The following is a 19,308-nucleotide window of genomic DNA, read 5'->3' as shown; positions in this document are numbered from 1 at the left end:
TAAGAGTGGATTTTCAAAGGTAGAACTTGAAAATGCACATGTGTATCATCTGCATGAGCTCTGCTCTCAGATGTCTCTTGTTCCCCATTGTGAGTAAAGAGCCAGTAAGCTTCTGCTACAGGGACCACCTGATCTGTGTATTCATTTGTCACCTTGTTTCCTTTTTCCTCCTTTAGCACTCTTTTCTGCCTACAATGCCAGAAGATATCATGGCTCAGGCGAGGGCCTGGGAAGGCCTGGCCGCTCTGCGCTGGTACAGTAAGTGCTCCTGACTGGCTCTGAAAGAAATTCAAGGATAATCCTTGGGGTTTGAATGAAGCTGTTCCAAACGTGAGGACAGACACGCTCCTCAGCATGAGTCATCCCTCGTAAAGTACCGTTTGTAGCTATGGTTTATGTGGGCCATGAACTCAGGACACTGAGCTTCTGTTTAGTCTCAAGCTTGTAGCTGTTTGCAAAGTTTGAGAGTGCAGAGGAGCTGCCCTGTTACTTCTGGCAAGGGTAAAGCGGTGGGAGCAGAAGAGGAGCTCTTGGCCACCTTGCTGGCCAGCTCTCAGTTCTCTGCTTTCCGCAGTAGGATCCTACTGCAGACCAGGAATCTGAGGAGGGAGTATTCATGTTTACCAGCCCATTGGTACTCAGCAGCAGAATCTTTCAGGCTTCCATTCCTTGTTTTTCAAGGAGAAGCACTGAAAAATTCCTTGTGTTCCTGTGGGAGCCCTATCACTCCTTAGAGCTTTGGGACAGGCAGTGCTTTTGAAAGCAGATCTTGAAGCAGATTTATTGCTCCAAAATGATGGTCCCTACAAAAGGGAGTAATGGGGGCTTTATAAGCGTCTGTCTTATAATACTGTCCTGTTTCTTTCTCTTGGTAGGATGTCCAAATGGCCACCCTTGTGCTGTAGGAGAGGTAAGAATTTGTGGGGCGGGGGGGGGGGGGGGTGTGGGTGGGTGTTAAACAGGCATCATTTGCAACAATAAATGAGTTTATTTTGTTTATGGGTTTAATGCTTAATGTCCTATTGCACAATGGTTCACTTGCTAAACTCTGTAGTATTGATCATTTTGCCATTGTAAAATTTACAATAGCTCTAACACAGCTTATACCATAGCTCCAGGAAACAAGACAGGCAGGGGTCCTGTGCCCTGTATATGTTCTCTGTCTGTGCTGGAGGGGCTCCTGCGCTGGAATTGAGTGTTCTTTTGCTTTTTGCCAGTGTGGGCGCCCCATGCAAACCAGCCGTTGTGTTGACTGCGGTGTTCGAGTTGGAGGGGAAGCGCACAAACCGCTGCAGGGCTTCCAGGAATTCCAGTAGGCTTTTGATTCGTTTCCCTTTTCAGTGCTAAGTGATGCAGTACTTGCCTCTCATGCTTATAGGGCAAAAGGTACCAACCACTTCATGCTGCTCTCCTGGAGGTGGCACATGGGATTCCCCCATTAGCTCAGACATTGGCTCCTGAGGGGGAAGAGGCTCAGCTGTTAGGAGCGCTGGTGTAACTCTGACCTTGCAGAAACTGCCTTAACATAAGATCTTGTCAAGCTGCTGGTTTAGAGTTTTCCATCTCCCTGCTTGTCCAGGCTGATACAGTTTGTGGTTCTACACCAGCATATAGTAATGGGCAACCTTCTCTGAAATGGATCAACATGACTGAGGAACTCCTTCCAGAGCTCCAGTAACTATGGCTTGTGCTCCCTGCTCCTCGATTCTCTGGGGAAGCACTTACAGCCCTTGTGTAAGAATGCTGAAGTTACTAATTCTAGCAGCAGTGATTTCTTTTCTACCCAACGTGGAGTTGCCTGATCTTGCCCTGCAGGGCTGGATGTTGCCTCTTTCATATAAAACTTTAGGAAGAGATATCCAAGCAAGAGTAATGAGGCAGCAAAACCAAATAAATAGGCTTGTTTCTGTACAAAACTTACTGCAAGTCCTCATTCCCCTGTAGCACTTTCAATTGGCAGCTTTTGTGGCATTCAGAGATGCTACCGGTCAAACAGACATTGCTGGGTATAAAAGACATCTCGTTTGTTTGCTCTGTCAAGGCAAAAAAACCCTGTCTATACACTTTCCAACAGGAGTAATGAAGACAGAACTCAGACTGGCCACATCCTTGGAGATGTACAACACAGAAAAACAACAGGAGTGTCTGACCGGGACATGTCCCCAGTTGTCTATGTTCTGACACGTTTGCTCACACATCTGGCAATGTTCCTGGGAGCCACAAAAGATCCTCAGGTACCTTCCCATCATGGTGCCAAGTGGCTACATAAAATGTAATGAAACCTTTGAATGGTGCAGGTCCCTTTCATCATATTGCCAAGTAATTGGGGCAGTCTTTCAAGATGCAAGACCCCAAATTCACTTCCCTCCTTGCCCTGCAGTGATTTTGGTTCTTTCATGCACTTCCACGCACGGAAATGCATATACACACCCTGCCTCTATTCAAGTGGTAGGAATTGTATAGGACAGAGTTGACTGTCTAGTGGCACTGTAGTTGTGCATGGCTTGTGCTTGAACTGGATGTTATCGGTGATGCTCATCCTTGCCTTTTCTGGCTCTTCAGTCACTGCAGAACATTATCAAGCCACCAGTGCACAACTCTGTGAGTTTCCTGCAGCAGCACATTCAGGAGGACCTGGCACAGCTGACAAAGATCCTGGGGAAGAGTGTGGATGAGACTATCAACATCTTTCACCTTGTCCTCAGCAGCCTTCTCAAGGACCCCCATCAGCACCCAGGCCTGTGTAAGGATACCTGCATATGACATCTGCAGGCTGTGTCAGCACTCGAAGGGCAGCAGTCATTTGGCTGCTTTTCCAATGGACAGTAGCTGAGCTGATGAGGAAGATCCAGAAATTTGAGCCTTGTTTCTCAGTGTAGGGGTGAAGAATTTTTGGCTGTTCACTTCTTCAGTCGAGTACGTGGGCTTTGCAAGGTTTGGTGCATAATTCTGGAAGGGAATTATTGCATAAATAACCTCACGTTGTGTTGACAGAGCTTTCAGCTCACCAGCAGAGGTGCTACTCAACTCAGTCATTGACTTATTGTGTCATACAGGGATTTACATGCAATAGCCATATTTTTAGCGTGTGACAGCATGAATCAGTATTCTGAGCTCTGTTCCTTGGTCTGTCATTGATCATGGTCTGACCTTGGACAACTTGTTCAACCTTTCTGGGATTATGAATGATTGGTGTAAATGTCCCTGTCCTTCAAAGGAAGGACCGGACTGAAGCTGCTGAAAACCTGAGATCAGTGTGGGCTGTTTTGGATGACACTGTCCAGTTAGACCAAGCCAGTTAGGTCGTAAGACCTCCATAATTGCTCGTGGGTTCATGATGCTAACTTGCAAGGATGTCGCATCTGAAAGCTTAGAGAATATGTGCTTTCTTTTAACTAAAATGTTGCAGTTGTAAGAGATTAAATATTCCTGTTGCAGGGCCAGTTCAGTTTGATGATGTGCTCTCCACCAAGGAGAAGAGAAACACATGGGAAAAAATTGTTGCAAAAACAATTATTGTTCCTGAACTGGAGGTGAGAAATCTTCTATATCAAACTTAAGTAGCTGTGCAGTTCAAAATCCACTTACTGGAAATCTGACCTGCTGCAGTATCTGTGCTATACTTTCCACCCAGCTGTTCCTAAAGCCAAGCCATCTGTGACACAGCTGCAGGTTAGCTTTGGTTTGTGAGTGTCAGCCAACTTTATTTTACTTGTGGAAATGAGTCTCTGAGACTAGAGCTGTTGAAAGTACTTGTCCAAGTGAGCACACAATTGCCTGAAATGAATCCTGTCTGCCTTTTGTTCCCTTATATACATCATCCCAAGAATGGAATCCCTATGAGCTGAAGAACAAAGAATAACTTTATTATTCTTTCATCATTATTATTAATTATTTTTTATATTTATTTTTAATATTAATTTTATAATATTTATTTTATTATTATTTAGTATGCTGTCTTGCAGTATGTTTTACATGTGATCCCTGGGAGCACATCTTCTGTTCTGACATACTTGGGTCAATTGATCATCAGGCTCTTAGGGAAACAGACTCTGGTGGTTCGGTGTGGCAGGACCCTGGCAGCTCTGATCTCATTCTTTGGTTGGGTGTTTTAAATGCAGGATTTGGATAAAAAACTTCTGAAGTTAAACAGAGAAATACAAGAGGACGAGAGGATTTCTTCTAATCCAGTAGTGAAAGTCGTGTATGGTGACCCAGCCACTTTCCTGTCCCAGCTGCCAAAGGACAGTCACATACATCACTCCAAGATGTGGAGTTGCCGAAAGAGGATTTCAGTGGAGAACCTGGGCCATGTAGTCCAGCAAAAGGATGCCAAGGACAGTGTTCCTCTCCTTTGGAAGTTCCTGCAGAAGGTGGGTGCGACAGAGGGATGAGGCTGCAACGTTCAGAGATCAGTTCACAGAACCAGACTGGTTGTGGCTGGAAGGGACCTCTGGAGGTTGTTCCAGCCCTGCTCAGGCTGGTTGTCCCTACAGCCAGTTACCCAGGACTAAGCCACCATTTGATTATACAGAGTCTCTATTCTCATCACTTTAATCTCCAGAACTGCACGTGTACAACAGTTTTTATTACAAATATTTCAAAAGTAATTCCATGAGAAGTATTCAAACCTGGTTCATCCGGGAGCAAGCTTCCTCACAGGCCCCCTTTCCTCTTCCAGGAAACAGAACTGAGGCTGGTTAAGTTCTTACCAGAGATTCTGGCTCTGCAGAGAGACTTGGTGAGGCGATTTCAGAACACTGCTGATGTCAAACACGGCTCCATCAGAGACTTCCTCAACGAACCCCTCTCAGGTGAGAAGACTGCCAAAACTGTAATTGGGGAAACAAAAAGCACTGGATAGTCCAGTTGAAAACAAAGGTGAAAAGTTCTCTTGAGCTGCAATCTTAACCTCTCATTTCCCTTTTTTATGAATTGGAGACCTTAACCCTGGAGTTAAACTTGGAAAAGTTAGCAGGTGACTTTAAAGGCAATTAAGCACAGGAAGATTGCTCACGAGGGACAGAGGGGACTCTGCTCAGAGACAGGCAAGATAAATCCCTCAGTGCAGCAGTGGGTTTATTTAACTTTTTAAGCTCTGCCCTAGAGTAGGGCCTGCCGAAAGGTGGAAGAGATGTCCTTCCATTCATGAGCAGCGTGCAGACGTGTTGTGGTAACTCCTTCAGTTGTACTTAAGTACATCTTTCTATTACTCCTCAGATGTGATGAGGGAACTGTCACAGAGGAGGGTGAATGTGTTTCTGTCTGTCTGGAACAAGCTGAGAAGCTCCCTGGACACCAATGGTGAGTCCCTTTCTTTCCCAGCATTGTTTTGAGGGTGATGGGAGCAAGGGCTTCCCAGCTGTTCAACAGTGCTCCTCTTCAACAGTTTAAGTTCCTTCCATCAACGATGCTGAGTCGTATGCTCAGAACTGCCCCTGCCCATTAAAGGTGTGGGAAGATCTGGGTGCAGAGGGAAGAATTTGTTTCCCTCCTCTAAAAGTCTCGCCTGAACTTGTTCCTTTTAATGCTTATCTATGAGGGAAAGAGCGCTGCTCTGCTCAAGTTCTGTACTTTCTCCTGACATGGGTCAGCTCAGGAGAGGCTTGCTCATTATGGGCTGGCTCTGGGCCACCTCAGGCAGTCTTCTCTGCTTTATATTTCAGGGGAAATTAAGCTTCCTAAAGGCTACTGTGATGCTGACCTGACCCTGGACAGCAAGTTTGAGGTCCTTCTGCCACGTCGATGGGGACTGGGCCTCTGCTCCACAGCGTTAACCAGTTACCTCATTAGTCTGCACAATGACTTCATCCACTCAGTGAACAAGCACATCAAGGAAGATGATAGGTATGTTGCTATTCCAGCTAGGCATTTGGGGGGGGCTGTGTTGTATTATCTGCTACAGCACAATCAGCTTTTCCTGCTTCATAAAGGCTTCTTGCTCTAAATGGAGACTGTTTTCTGTTCTGCAGGTACTTGATCAGTCCTTCAGAAGTGGCTGACCTGCACTTGATCAGTTACGAGGTTGAGAAAGACCTGATTCCTCTGATCCTGTCCAACTGCCAGTACAGCATGGAGAAGGGAGGGGAGACGTTGCAGGACTTTGATTTGGAGAAGATCCAGCAGCAAGTCATCAGCAAGTTCCTGCAGGGGAAACCACTCATCACCCTAACGGTAGGACAAGGCAGCTTAGCTGTGCTTCCTGCAGACAACTTCTCAGCTGCTGCTGGAGCCCTGCAGTGTTTGCTGCAGCCGGGCATGCACTGTAGCAGGGCAAGCAAAGCTTTACAGCTGTAGGTTTCTCTCCTGACAGGGAATACCCACCCTCGTGCACAGACGTGATCGGAATTACGAACAGCTCTTTAATGATGTCAGGACTAAGGTGGATCAGGTGGGTTTCTGCACTGGAGGAAATGGGGCAAGCACATGATCCCTGATGTCCCAAGAAATGTTAGGTTTGTCCTCTGTCACTTGTCTTGTTCATCTGAAGGCTGGTCCACTAATCTCTCACCATGCCTTGAATGGCTGCCCTCTGTCAGTCAGGATTTAAGAAAGAAAGGGATACAGTTAAGCACTATCAGTTTCCTAAATCAGGGGCTCTGCCATCTTCCATGGCTTTAGCAGCTTGAGCAGCAGTAAGGATTGCCTCCAAACTAATGCTGGCAACTGCTTTGACTTCATGGTTTTCAGAGTGCTCTCCCCAGTTCTGTGATGAACATGATCAGTGGGGAACTACAGTCCTACAGTGATGTCTGTGATGCTCTGTCTGTCACTGAAATTACCCTGGGGTTCCTGGCCATGGCTGGAGAGGATGCAGAAATGCTTCTGACTGACTACATCGAGAAAGTTCTGCACATGGGTGACCAGACAAACCCTCATGTACTGCAGGTGAGTCCTGAGAGCAAAGCTCTTATTCTTATGAGATAAAATCCAGCCAGTCTGATCTCCAAGCCCAGCACAAGTTCAGCTTGAAAAGGTGATAGAATTCCCTCTCCACTGTATTCAACATCAGGGAGGAAACAATTTTCACTTCCCCTGCAACCAGTGGGAGCATCTAATAGTTTGTGATGCTCAGCAGGTTCTTGCAGAACCCTACAGAAGGATCAGGTGCAGGATGTGCAGAAGGTCAAACTCTTCTCTGCAGATCCAAGTTCTGTCAGCACCAGGAAGGAGAATTCTCAGTTGAGTGTCAGCATAATTGGCTGCAATGCTAAAACTGAGAAAAGGGAGGACTTTCAATTATGAGTCAGCTTTCAGTGACACTGGTTTGCTGCTGCTGAGCAGGACTGAAAATATCCCTTTACCTCTCAGAAGTGGTGACAGGACAAGGTTTTGTCTGCTAATGATGTGTGAAGAGGCCCTTGACTGATAAGGGCCAAAGGCACCATGTTATGACAAGTACGTGTGACAGAGCCAAATCACTTTCCCACTCCCTTTCATGATACCAAAAAGATAGATTATTGAAGGCAAAATGGGGAAGAGGGAGAGAAGCCTATTGCAGACCTGGGCGAAAAGGGCTCAGAGAACTCCTTCCCTCTGCCTTGTGCTCTGCTGCAGCTTTGACCTGCATGGGCAGGGCAGGATGTGGCCAGGCTCCTAAATACATCCTTTACATCCAGGGTCACTCCATAGATGTGTTTTTTCTTTCAGGCCCTCAGACAATGCCACCTAAAGCACAACATAGCCCTGTGGCAGCTTCTCTCTACCCACAAATCTGAGCAGCTTTTGCGCCTGAAAAGGGTAAGGTACCCTCATAACGTTAGTGTCTCATCAGCTTTTTCCTCTCCTCCAACTGAAGTTGCTCAAGTGTGTGTGTTTGGTTTGGTTTTAGGACCCTTTTGTTGACATCAATGCTGTCTACAAAGCTCAGCTCAGTCCAGAGACCTCCAAGCTCCTCACCGCCTTCCTTGTAAACTCAAGGCTGGAAACCTTCCTGCAGGAGCTCCATGAAATGATAGTCCTGAAGCTGAGACACATCCAAGCTGTGGATGAATTCAGACCCAACTGGAGGTAAGAGCTTTGTAGCCCAAACGCACCACAGTTGTTAACTTAGGCTGCCCTGGCTCTGAAAATGCATGTGATGGAAATGGTTCCCTTGGCAAATGACTGCCCTGCCCGACACCACCATTAAGAACATACAGCTAGGTCTGAGCCATGCTGCCTGTTTCTGGTATGCATAACTCTTCCTTTTTTTACACAAGCTGTTTTGGGAGTGCTGCTGGAATACACCAAGAGCTGCTGTTCATGAGCACCAAACACAAGCCCTTCTGCAGTCACTTGGATGAACACACAGAGCTTGATTCTGACCTGCAGCCTCCCGTTGCTGGGTTCTCTGACAGGCTGTTAGATCCTCCTCAGTACAAAATACACGTATTAAACCACTGTATGCTTAGTATGCTTAGGAACACACTACTGCCATGTGGCACTTGTAGTTTGCTATACACCATCTATTAACGCTACTCCTGCTCTGTTTTCCAGCCTGAAGGAATCACTCCTGCCTTATCTTGATGTAAAACGCTCCGAGTTAGCCACGGAGCTGGATGAGCTCTTCCCGCAGGAGATTCTTCTCTCTCACGTTATTGCTACATGGAAAGCGGCTGCTGTCTTCAAACGGGAGCGCAGGGAGAGCTAGGCCCGGCAGCAGCACGGGCTCGGACCGGCCTGCCTCCCGCACAGGCAGTTCCACTGCCACACACACACGGGGCTGGTGCCATCCCGCAGCCGCCGTGCCTGCGCTCTGAGGGTTTGGGGTTTCGATTCTTTGCTAACTTCAGCACCACTGGGCTGGTGCAGAGATCAGCGGTGGTCTTCAGGAACGCGAAGGCTGCACCTCTAAATGGAAACTCTTTGAGGCATCACAGATTGCCTGATGCAGATGAAGGATTTCTACAAAGCCCCCTTCCCCTGGGATGGGGCTCATTTTTGCACTCTCCTTTCTCCTGTCCCCTCGCTCTCATGGGGCTGCACCTCCGCAGAGGAACGAAGCAGAACCACGGCCACAACCTTAACCCCGCCTGGGGGCGGGGCTGCACTCGTTTCTCCCCAGGCCCGGGCCGCCGCCCCGAAGCTGTTCCCCAATAAAGCTCCTTCTCTCTCCCGCGGCTCCTCCCGTTCCTCCGGCCCGGCCGCGCTCCGCCCGCGGGGGGTGGTGGTGACGCGGGTTTCCGGTGTGCGCAATGACGGCGCCGCCACCGGCCGCTGCGCTCCGCCGCTGGGAACGGTAACGGCAACGGCGCGGCCTGCGCATGCGCGAGGGGAGGTGGTGGTGGCCGTGGCAACCGTGCGCGACTGTGTTCCGCGGCGGGAACCCCGTCCGCTGTCCCTCGGTACCGGGCTGGGGTCCCTTTCCCGGGCCAGGCCCAGGATCTCTTCACCTCCTGCCCCGCTCAGCCGTGGCTCTCATGAGGGGTGTTGCCTTGCCCAGCTCCTCCCCTGAGGAGAAAGCACAGGGCGTCCCGTGTCCCCACAAGCCCTGCGGCCCCTTCAGCATTGCCCCAGAGCTGGGGCCTGTGGGCTCCTCCCGTGCCTGCCGGCCATGGGGCACAGCCTGGTCCCTGTGCCTTGGATTCGGATGAGCAGGGCCTGGAGCCGGGGGAGGAGGCACCCGTTCACCGCGGCTGTGTGGTGTTCCTCAGGGAGCAGGCCCGGTTGAGAGCCAGCGTGGTTGAGGAGGACACGGAGCAGTGGCAGAAAGATTCCAGCTTTACAGGGCTGGAGCGGGTGGGAGGCGTGGACTTGTCTTACATCAAAGGAGACGATAGCAGCGCCTGCGCTTCCCTGGTCGTGCTCAGCTACCCGGCTCTTGAGGTAACCCTCGCTCCTAAGGGCTGTGTCTGGGTGTGGAACAACGTGAGGAGGTTATAGAAAACTTACACAAAGGCCATTATCTGCTGGAGGTCTCTTCTACCCCAAAGCAGTCTCTGCTGCTGGGGTAGGTTTGGGAAGGTGGGATGTGAACTGCTCCTGACTGCAAGAGCTTTGTAGGATTACTGGGAACGTACAAGATGTGGAGAGAGCTTTAGTGTGCTTTCAGGTTAGATATTGCTTGATTTACTGACATCATGAGATGGACTCCATGGTCAGGCACAGAAGGCTTTAACTGGTTTAAGTGTATGTTGGAAAGAATCAGCCTCAGCCACTACCCAGAAGGAGATGAAAAGGCCCATTGTTGTTCAGTGCTGATCAAGAGAGGGAATTAAAGCACTTGTAGCACTCAGGCTGCAGCTGTCTTGGTTTTGAGTTCTTGCTGGGAATCAAGTAATAATATGGGATGTAACACGTAAAAGCCTTTCAAAACCACCATCAATCCCACACCCCATGGTCATTTTACTTAATAAAGATTTTTGGTTTCTTCCCCACCTTTCGATATAAAAATTATCTTTAACTACAAAACCTCTAACAAGCAGAGAAATAAAGTTTGATGCTGGCCACTGGGATGTTTATGAGCTGAAGTTCAAATCCTGCCTTGCTTCTTGCCTTGCCCTGCACACTTGTGGGTGTTGTCTGGGCTGACAGGGGTGCTTTGGGCCTGGCCCTGCATGGAGCCAGATGCCCTTTGATGATGCTCTGAGTGGGTGAACTTTGAGGTCCCCCCTCTGTCAGTTTAAATAGCTGCCCTAATGTTTTCCCAAGGACTCTGCTCTCAAGCAGGGTACGGTCCAGCCCTCCTCTCAGCGGTCCATTGTCCACCCCTTCTGTCACTGACAGACTTTCCCAATCCAATGGCCTCAGCTCTGTGGGAGAGCGTCAGAAGCAGCATATTTTAAACCAGATGAGTCTAAGGGATGTAAAGCAGAGGAGAGGCCTCTGAAGCAGCCAGGAACAGACCAGCAAGGTCCTGGTGGTCACTGTCTCTGCTCTGCTCCCAGGTGCTGTACGAGGATTGCCGGATGGTGGCTGTGAGTGCCCCGTACGTGGCAGGATTCTTGGCCTTCCGGGAGGTCCCTTTCCTGGTGGAAGCTGTTCAGAGGCTTCAGCAGGAGGAGCCCAAGCTCAAGCCTCAGGTGTGGCACATTTCTCTGTCCTGAGCTGAGATGAAGGAAAGGGTCTGCTTCCTCTCGGGACCAGTTTGCTTGACAGAGTGGTGCTCAGTGCACAGGAAATAACATTTCTGTTCTGGCTTTTTCAGGTACTTCTTGTAGATGGGAATGGCTTGCTCCATCCCAGAGGTAGTACTTCACTGGAGAGCCCCGCTCCGCGGGGTCCCTGTTAGCTGCTTGAGATTCCAGGTCTCTGGCATCCTGTGGTTACAGTGACTCGTTGTTGGCAGGGTTTGGTGTGGCCTGTCACCTTGGAGTCCTGACAGATCTACCATGCATTGGAGTGGCCAAGAACCTCCTGCAGGTGGATGGCTTAGCCAAGGATGAGCTGCACAAAGAGCAGGTGAGGCCAGGCTGGGAGTTTATTTCCTGAAAGAATTGGGACAGCAGCATACAAGCACTTCCAGACCAGCTGAGCTTGTGTGTGTTTATCCCTAGATCCGTTCCCTGCAGAGGGAAGGAGATACATTCCCACTGACAGGCGCTTCGGGGAGGCTCTTGGGCATGGTAAGCAGTGTGGAATTTCTTATTTGCTTGGCCATCAAGTCTTCCAGCTTTGTGTAGCTGGGAGCACTGGAGGGTGTTTTCTCTACAGTGGCACTGTCTCAGTGTTAACAGGTTACTGCCACCACTGCGTCCCTCTTTCTGCAAGCTCAGACGCTTGCAGAGTTGACAACTGAGGTGTTGGATGCGTTCATGTCCATGGCTGTAGCATCTGAGGTGCCAGCAGCCCTGTTCATGAACTGTGGTCAAGGAGAGGTGCCAGTTCTGCAGCACCTCACCAAGGTGCAATATGGGAGTATCTGCCTCAGAAGAGCTCTGTGCAGGAAACAGGCAGATGTAAGAAACTTCCTGTGTCTGTTGGTATTTCAGCACAGTCTGCATTAGCAGCTCTGCTTCCCAGGGCAGCGTGAGGGATCTGGGAAAGGGCTACAGCAGTCCAAAAGGGCTAACAGAAGAGGTTCAAGAAAACTGGGAGTTGCCTTCAGAAGGTGGGATGGTGGCTCTGTATTTGGCAACTGGCTTATAATTCATCTGACACTCTATCTGTTAAAATAAGCTGCTTAAGTATTTGATCTTTCTTGTTTCTGGATGCACAGGTCCTGCGTAGCTGCAACAACAGCTCTAAGCCGCTTTACATCTCGGTGGGGCACAGGGTGTGCCTGGGGACAGCTGTGCGCCTGGTTCAGTCCTGCTGCCGGTACCGCATCCCAGAGCCCATCCGCCAGGTACGGGAGCAGGGAGCTGAGGAGCAGCCTGAAGCAGGAGAGCAGGCAGTGGAGGGGTTGTGGGTGCCAAGCCTGTTGTGATGTTTAAGAGCCTCTGCAGCTGGCACCCCCTGTTCTGGCCTGTTCTCCCAGACTGCTGTGGTGACGCAGTGCCCAGAAGCACATCCAGCCCTTACTGCAGACCCAGCCCTTACTGCAGACCCAGCCCTTACTGCAGACCCAGCCTGACTGATTTCTTGGTTCCTCTCTGCAAGCAACTTCTGTGATGCTGATGTTAATACACATGCTGGAAATGCAGTTTTCCTGGGTACTCTGAGCCTAGCACAGACTGCGGGGCTGCTTCTCTGGGCTTTTCCCTGCTACTGCACTCCACAAGGAGCTGCAGGCTCTGGGGCAGCAGCCAGCCTGTAGGTGACAGCACTGGATCACCATCAGTGAGCCGAAGCTATCACTGAGACAGCTTCAGACTAATTAAATCACAGCAGGGTTTGAGGAAAGGACCTGTGGAAGTGTAAAGCCTCTGGGACTTCCAGCCTGGCGAGTGCTTCCCTTCTCGCGGGGTCACCCCGCTGTTAGTGGCTCAGGCAGGCCAGAGCAGGGCCTGTTGGGATGTCCGTGGTGGTGCAATTGCCCTGGAATACACTGTTCACATTGCTGCAGCACCACACTTGTCAGGTGTGTGGCCACCTTTGCTCTGCAGCTCCTCAGTGCCGTGCTAAGGTGATGCTGCTGAGGCTGTTACGCAGTCTCTGCACACAGGAGCTTCTCGTTGGTGCTGCAGAGCATGTTTTCTGAAAACAGAATCTTGAGTCTGTAGTTATAAACCAGACAAAAATCTAACACCTCAGAGCAAAACAAACCTTGAAGTGTCCATACCAGAACGGGGGTTTCTAATCCCATAAACCACTACCTGCCAGACGGGAGTAGGCTGAGAGATTTTCTTATGTAATCTCCTCCAGCAAGGGACAGATGCCTCTGCAGAGCTCTGAGCCAGCTCTGCAGAGCGGCGTGCTCAGAGGGAAGGGGAAAGGCATTCCCTTTGGAAACAAAAAGGTGTCTCGAAGCTTTTCATCACCCTCATTTCATTTCCAGCTATCCCTAGGATTTGTCTGTGTTCTGAGACTCTCCCAGTCCTCTAGCTCTAATCTTGATTTGGAGTGATGGAATGAATTGTCATTTTCCTTACAGAAAGATTAAAAATCCAGAAGGGAGTGTGTTTACTGCAGACGTAGAGGGATGGCAGGAGAAAAGGGCAGTTAAAATGGGACTTCTCCCTATTGCAGTTCCTCTGTGTGCTAACTCATAGATCTTGACACAGGGCAGTGCTGGAAGCCTCAGCTTTGGGGCACCTCAAGCTGGAGTTAGGAAGTGGATGGCTGTGGGGGATCCTGCCTTGGCCTTTTGCATGGTGTGTCCCCAGCACAAGCTTGCAGACCTGCTGGGTGATGGTGCTTAGAGCTTTCTCAATCGTGAAAGACTTCTGAATCAGCAGCTCTTAGTTTATAAGTTCTGGTAGTCCTGAAAGTATGCTCTTTAGAGAGCTATGCTGCCCATACCTTCTTGAGGCTGTGCTTATGGCTTGTATGCTGCAGCACATGTAGTGCTGGGAAGCTCTTGTGGGAACTCAAACCTTCTGCTTTCCTAGAGGTATGGCTGACCCGTCTGTTCAGGGTGTATTGTGCTTCTTGGGCATGCAACAGCCTCCAGGCGGTGATCAAAAACAGTTTGATTTGCATTCAGCCCACACTGTGGCCATGCTGCCAAAGGCGAGAGAAGTGGTCTTTCCGAGAAAGCAGAGGGAAGTTCATTATCACCTACAGTCAGTATTTACCTCCACTTAGTCCTTAATCCATGTGGAAGTGCCAGGCCAATCTGGGAGAATTTTCCTTGCATGGGGGTGATCTCTTGTGAGATGTTGAGGTTCTTCTGTAGAGAGTTGGTCATATGGAGACACCCAGACAGGGATTGAGGTAGGCAGGAGCTGTCATCCCAGAACAATAAGCAAAGCACTCAAACTGAGTGGCAGTGGAGCCATACAGAGCCCTCCTGAGAGCAACTGCCCTTGCCTGCTTCTGGCAGAGGTCAGAGGCCCTCTCCAGTGCTTGCCCACGCTCCCAGCCTGCTCAGAGCCAGGATCATTACACACAGCAGGGCAACAGCAGCTTTTAACACTCTCCAGCTGAGAGGATTGCACTGGGACTGACTCTGGCTCTCCCTGCTCCAGGCTCCTGGCTGGCTGCACACCAGCCTTCAGCTCACTAGATGATCCTTTCAGCTCCAGCTGGCACCTTGCCTCTGCTGGCTCAGAATGGGGCTGGTGGGACAGCCTGGTTGCTCCAGCCCACCAGGGAGGGCAGGAGCCTGCTTGGAGCTGTGGGTATGGCACTTCATGTGAAATATCAAACACATGCCCTTAGGAGACCCAAGGAATGAGCCATCATTCGTCTTCTCTGTGTGAAGAGCTCTTGCTGCCCAGCAGGGAAATCAGTAGCTGATACCCTGAAACTCCAACTCTCTTCAGATGTACCCCAACCCAGCTTGCTGTGTGCACAGGGATCACCACTGCCCCTCACAAAACAGGCAAAGCAACAATTCCAGACCCTAATGCCAGGACTAGTTCCCTCTGAAAATAGAAACAGCCTGTGAGGATTATTTCTGGACAGTTATCCATCTTATTGATGAGCCTTCTGGTTAATCGCTGGGTTAAGCTGTGTCTCAGCACTGCGTTAGGAGTGAGGACTGGCCAGTAACTCGCCACCTCATCAGGCACTGGCTTATGTGACCAGCATAACGTGGTGGGGTTTTGTTCCCTAGAAAAATGGTTTGTAGATGTGACTCTTGCTACCTTGGTCTCCCAGTAGGGGCTTTATTGAACAACCTCCTTCCCTGTTACAAAATACATCACGTAATCTCTTATCCTGAAGAGTGATCAAAGTTATTTGTCAGTTCAGTTATGAAACTGTCCAATTATAGAGAGAAGGGAAAAAAAAAATCTCCCAAACAAACCATCCCTTATGTAACTGTGTTTCATTCTCAGGCTTGCAGATGGTTAAGCAGTGGTGGATGAGTGTTTCCAGCCCTGAGCCCACAGAGCCACCACCCCAGAGGCTTGATGGAGCGGTGCTGGGGAGCTTCTTGAGGGGGGGAGAAGCTCTTCAGAAGTAACACAGGGATGGGAGTAGCAAATGCTTCACTGCCACTGGGGGATGCATTAACCCACTTTATTAGCATGATCATCATGTGCTCTGAAGCTTTTCCAGCTGGGAAAGGTCACATACTGCTTTTTAAGTGGAGAGAGACACTCTGCCTTTGAGGAGGGGTACAGCAGTGGTTCTAAATGCCACAGAACAGCAGTGGTTTTGAGAAAGGAAGTTTCTAAAAAAGACAAAAATCTTTGAGGGAATGTAAAAATCAACTGCCAGTTCTCAAAGTCCTCCAGAGCCCAGGATCCACGTCCTTGTGAGCGTCTTGGAGTGCTCTGCTAGCATGGTGCAGCACTGGAAAGCTGCATGGTAATGCTCCTGGGAGCAAGAACATCCTGTAAATGTCCAGCAGCACTTTCTTACAGCTCTTGGGATTTCTGTTGGTGCTGTCCTTGCCCCACTCTGCCTTGCTGCTGGGACACAGAGTGCTAAGACACAGCCATCTAGTTTTCCTGGTGAGCTCAGGAGTCACAGGAGAGCATGTCAGAAGAGGAAGGGAGGAGCTGGACACATGTGAGGACGGTTTTGATACAGTCTGGTGATGGCTCCAAGCTCAGTTTCAACAGGGAGGGCAGTAAACATGAATTTGGTAGGGTCTCAACATTACTCCTTTTGATTTTGGTACAGGAAAACAGAGCCCGGAGCACAGGTATGGCCTGTGTGTAAACTGCTCCCGTTGTCTTCCTTGGCAGCTTTGCCTTTGGACTCCTGAGTACGACAGTGTGAGAGCTGCTGCCAGGGATGTGCTTGTGTCTTGTCTCTGTTGGCTTCCAGTGGGTGTTTCACCTGCTTTAGCTGCTCAATCCCCATGCAGTGCCAGCCCCTCAAGCGCACAGGCAGGATGAGCCAAGCTTTGCCTAGGAACAGGAGATGCAGCAGACGAGTGGTGAGCTTCCTCCATCTGTTGCTGCACAACACAACTGCTGGAACAGAGGAAGGAAAGGGATGGGTACATGAATGGGCGATGCCAGCTTCTCTCTCTTCATCCCATGTCCTCTTGAGAACTCGTCTTCTGGATTGCTGTACTCCCAAGTGATCAGGACATGTGATCCCTTGATGGAGGGAGGGTGGTAGGGCAGCTTCTGTGGGTTCAATAGGAGAGCTGGTTTACCTTCTGGAATGTTTCCTCTTGAGGGAAGGAAGACTTACCCTGCCCTCAAGTCTCTAACAAGTCTATTCCATCTCTCATCAGACATTGATGAGCTGTTGCTGGGGAAGGCCTGTGAAGGAACTTTGCTGCTCATTATGTCTCCCTGCATTGCACTTGGAGGTGCTTACGTGTGGAAGGGGTCATTTGGGTCAGTTCAAAGGATGAAAGCACTGGACCAGTCTCAGACTCCGAGGTCTCCTCCAGTCTGGCTTTGCTGCCATGGTTCATCAGAGAGGGCTGCAGTTCAGGTACAGCAGGAAGGCTCGCTGCGTTGTAGTGTGTGCTGGAAGCCTGTGCTAGCTCATCCTCTGGGTTCCAGAGGGACCCTTGGGCGAGGCTGATGGCACTCAGCAGCAGCTGATTTGCTGAGAAGTCCAGACTGGGTCCTTCTTTGGCTGTTCCTCCTGCTGTGCTTGGGGTAGGTTATGGTGGAGCAGACCTTAGACAGCTGCTGATGGGAACTGTCTGAGCCTGATGTCTCACCCACCCTGTGACTCCTGCGAGGAGTAAAGGAGCAGACAGCAAGGGTTCAGCAGATGTCATTTCTGCTTCTGAAACGGACCATAACTGCAGTATGGCTTTGGGTCCACGACCCTCTATTTATTCATTTTAAGTCTATTCTCACAAGCAGCTTGCAGTGAGGCACAGAAACCAAACAAGGAAAGAAACATGCAGGTTCCTCTTCACACCACAGTCATACAAGAGCTGTTTGTGATACGGTGTGCAGGGGCATAGTGAGATGGGAAAGGGGAGGCTCTGAGCAGGCTGACCAATCCATTTTCACTCCTTTTCCTCCTTAATTCCAGGCTGACATTAGATCGAGGGAGTACATTCGGAAGCAGCTGTGTTCATCACTGGAGGTTGTGTCTTCTGGGGTGCTGAGGTGGGTGTGTGGGCAGCTGCCTCCCCAAAGGGATCTGCTCATGTAATGATCTTCAGTAATGGCTTTAAAGGGACAGGCTGGGTAACAAGGTGAGCTCAAGTGACATCAGGACATTTGCTGCCTCCACAGAGGGTGATTTCTGGTGGTGGCTCGTCACACACCTCTCCGCAGGGTGCCGTGTCCCAGGCTGGGGAAGGTCGTTGGGGATTTGATGCGTTTCCGGTGCCTGCAATAAGCCCCAACGCCTACAGGTGTGACATGAGGGGATAGAAATACCCTGTGGGGAGCTGGCTTCTGCCCCCGGAGAGCAGGGGAGGAGCAGCCCCCCCTGCCCTTACATAATGTAGGCCAGTGGCTGCTCTGATTGGTGTAAATCCATAGCAAGTCCACTGAGGCGTAGGAGCTCCTTTGTGCCGTGGCTATGCTGCCTCCTCAGCACCATTCACAAGAGCGTCGTTGGGTTCTCAGACCTACACCAGTACCAAGCACCAGAGAGCCCTGCCTCAAGAGCTGCTCAGGAATCAATGGCTCTGAGGGTCGTGATGGACCAGGAGGAGTGAAGGTTGTGGTGGCAGTAGTGATCGATTACTTACACTGATGGGGGCAGCTCTTACAGATTCCTTAGGACAGCCAGATGGTGCAACTCATCATGCTCTGCTCAGCTCCATTATTCTTTGGGTCATGCAGGCAGAGATGAAAGAAGGGGCTTTCTCTGCTCTACTACTCATAGGAGTTGCATAGCATGGCCAGGCCGTGGGGTAGCCCTGTGCAGAGCCAGGCTGGGCATCCTCTGTTTGTGCTGGAGCTTTGTTTCTAACACCTTCCTGCTGTGGCAGGTGCTGCAGCTCACATGAAGGCTTAGCTGGTTTGGAGGTCTGTGCAACAGAAAAACTAAACTCATCCCATTTATGGCCATGTATCTCAAAACCTGTGAATCTGAGCCCCTTATTCGCCAAGTGACTTAGTGATGGGGTCTTCTTGCTTTCTACTTTCTTTTCTGAGCCTTTCTTGTCTTCCTTGTTTGTTCCTAGCAGAAAAAAGGAGACTGGACTGGATGATTAGGATGATGCCAGAAGAAAATGCAGGGCTGCTCTTCACTGGATCCTCTCCTCCACCAAGACTGTGGGTCTGTCAAATGCCATCCCAGGGGAGAGCAGTGCAAGGCCATGTCAGTCAGGACAACGCTGGCCATGGTGCATGGTTCAACAAGGCAGGCACCAGCTTCTGTTGAAGGATAATGTTTAGAATGTATTTCTCAGGGTTTATTTTTAAGCATTGTAAAAATATTTGTGTAAGTAAATATCCTTGTAAGTTTGCAACAACTGGCTTGAGTACTGGGGACATGGGAGGAGGTGACTTACAAAGAGATGCTGAGGCACTTAAGAGAGTTCTAAACCAACTCCAGCGCTGGCCTTTGGCTCCCACCACCCCTCTGTGCACAGACACTTCCCTTCTCATCATTTTGGAGCAGCTTCCACCCCGTCCCTGCAGCCTGTGCTCACGTTATTCCCTCTGCGCGTCTCCAGGGAACAGAAGCTCCGGCTGGTCCCGACAGACGCGCCGAGGACACCGGCTTTGAGGTGGGCGAGTGACTCACACAGAGAAACAGAGCCAAGAGGCTGCTGGGGAGAGCTGCAAGGTCTGAGCTCCGGTACTGGAGAGCTCCTGTTCCTGGTGCCAGTGGCTCCTGCGTGCCCTGTGCCTTGGTGGCTGTGTCTGGGTGATGTCTGTGATGGGGACACGGTGCTCCAGTGGTGGCAGGAACGTGCTCTGCATTGCACAGCTCAGCTGGAAGGGCACTGTG

At 50.2% G+C, this 19,308-nt stretch overlaps 2 protein-coding genes across 7 annotated transcripts in view; both read left to right on the top strand.

Moving 5' to 3' along the window:
• Positions 1 to 9,137, top strand: part of RNF213 (ring finger protein 213) — a gene marked incomplete at its 5' end in the record, with an annotated part of 50,013 nt that extends 40,876 nt beyond the window's left edge. The window contains 16 exon segments of the mRNA XM_080629638.1: positions 177 to 258; positions 876 to 910; positions 1,218 to 1,312; positions 2,075 to 2,234; positions 2,563 to 2,743; positions 3,439 to 3,533; positions 4,122 to 4,373; positions 4,682 to 4,814; positions 5,221 to 5,304; positions 5,667 to 5,847; positions 5,973 to 6,174; positions 6,314 to 6,391; positions 6,691 to 6,888; positions 7,651 to 7,740; positions 7,832 to 8,010; positions 8,479 to 9,137. Of these exon segments, the coding sequence (XP_080485764.1) occupies positions 177 to 258; positions 876 to 910; positions 1,218 to 1,312; positions 2,075 to 2,234; positions 2,563 to 2,743; positions 3,439 to 3,533; positions 4,122 to 4,373; positions 4,682 to 4,814; positions 5,221 to 5,304; positions 5,667 to 5,847; positions 5,973 to 6,174; positions 6,314 to 6,391; positions 6,691 to 6,888; positions 7,651 to 7,740; positions 7,832 to 8,010; positions 8,479 to 8,632 (2,199 nt within the window). The 3' untranslated portion in view covers positions 8,633 to 9,137.
• Positions 9,128 to 18,796, top strand: ENDOV (endonuclease V). Of its 6 annotated transcripts, none has more exons than XR_013957973.1 (9): positions 9,128 to 9,220; positions 9,636 to 9,807; positions 10,869 to 11,003; positions 11,129 to 11,168; positions 11,270 to 11,382; positions 11,478 to 11,546; positions 12,140 to 12,268; positions 16,664 to 16,869; positions 17,428 to 17,451. XR_013957973.1 is itself a non-coding variant. In XM_080629068.1 (9 exons), the coding sequence occupies exons 1-9, from the start codon at positions 9,177 to 9,179 to the stop codon at positions 18,564 to 18,566; spliced, it is 807 nt and encodes a 268-aa protein (XP_080485194.1). In that variant the 5' UTR covers positions 9,128 to 9,176; the 3' UTR covers positions 18,567 to 18,796. The 6 variants fall into 6 exon arrangements, 5 of the variants coding, with proteins under 5 accessions (XP_080485194.1, XP_080485193.1, XP_080485195.1 ...); XM_080629068.1 differs by lacking the exon at positions 16,664 to 16,869 and adding an exon at positions 18,539 to 18,796 and having other exon boundaries at positions 17,428 to 17,504; XM_080629067.1 differs by lacking the exon at positions 16,664 to 16,869 and adding an exon at positions 18,536 to 18,796 and having other exon boundaries at positions 17,428 to 17,504.
• Positions 18,797 to 19,308: the final 512 nt, after the last annotated feature.

Source organism: Psittacula echo (assembly GCF_963264785.1).
Source record: "Psittacula echo genome assembly, chromosome: 14".
Taxonomy (NCBI): domain Eukaryota; kingdom Metazoa; phylum Chordata; class Aves; order Psittaciformes; family Psittacidae; genus Psittacula; species Psittacula echo.
Note: the sequence above shows the minus strand (reverse complement) of the source record. Positions and strands in the feature narration are given on the sequence as shown.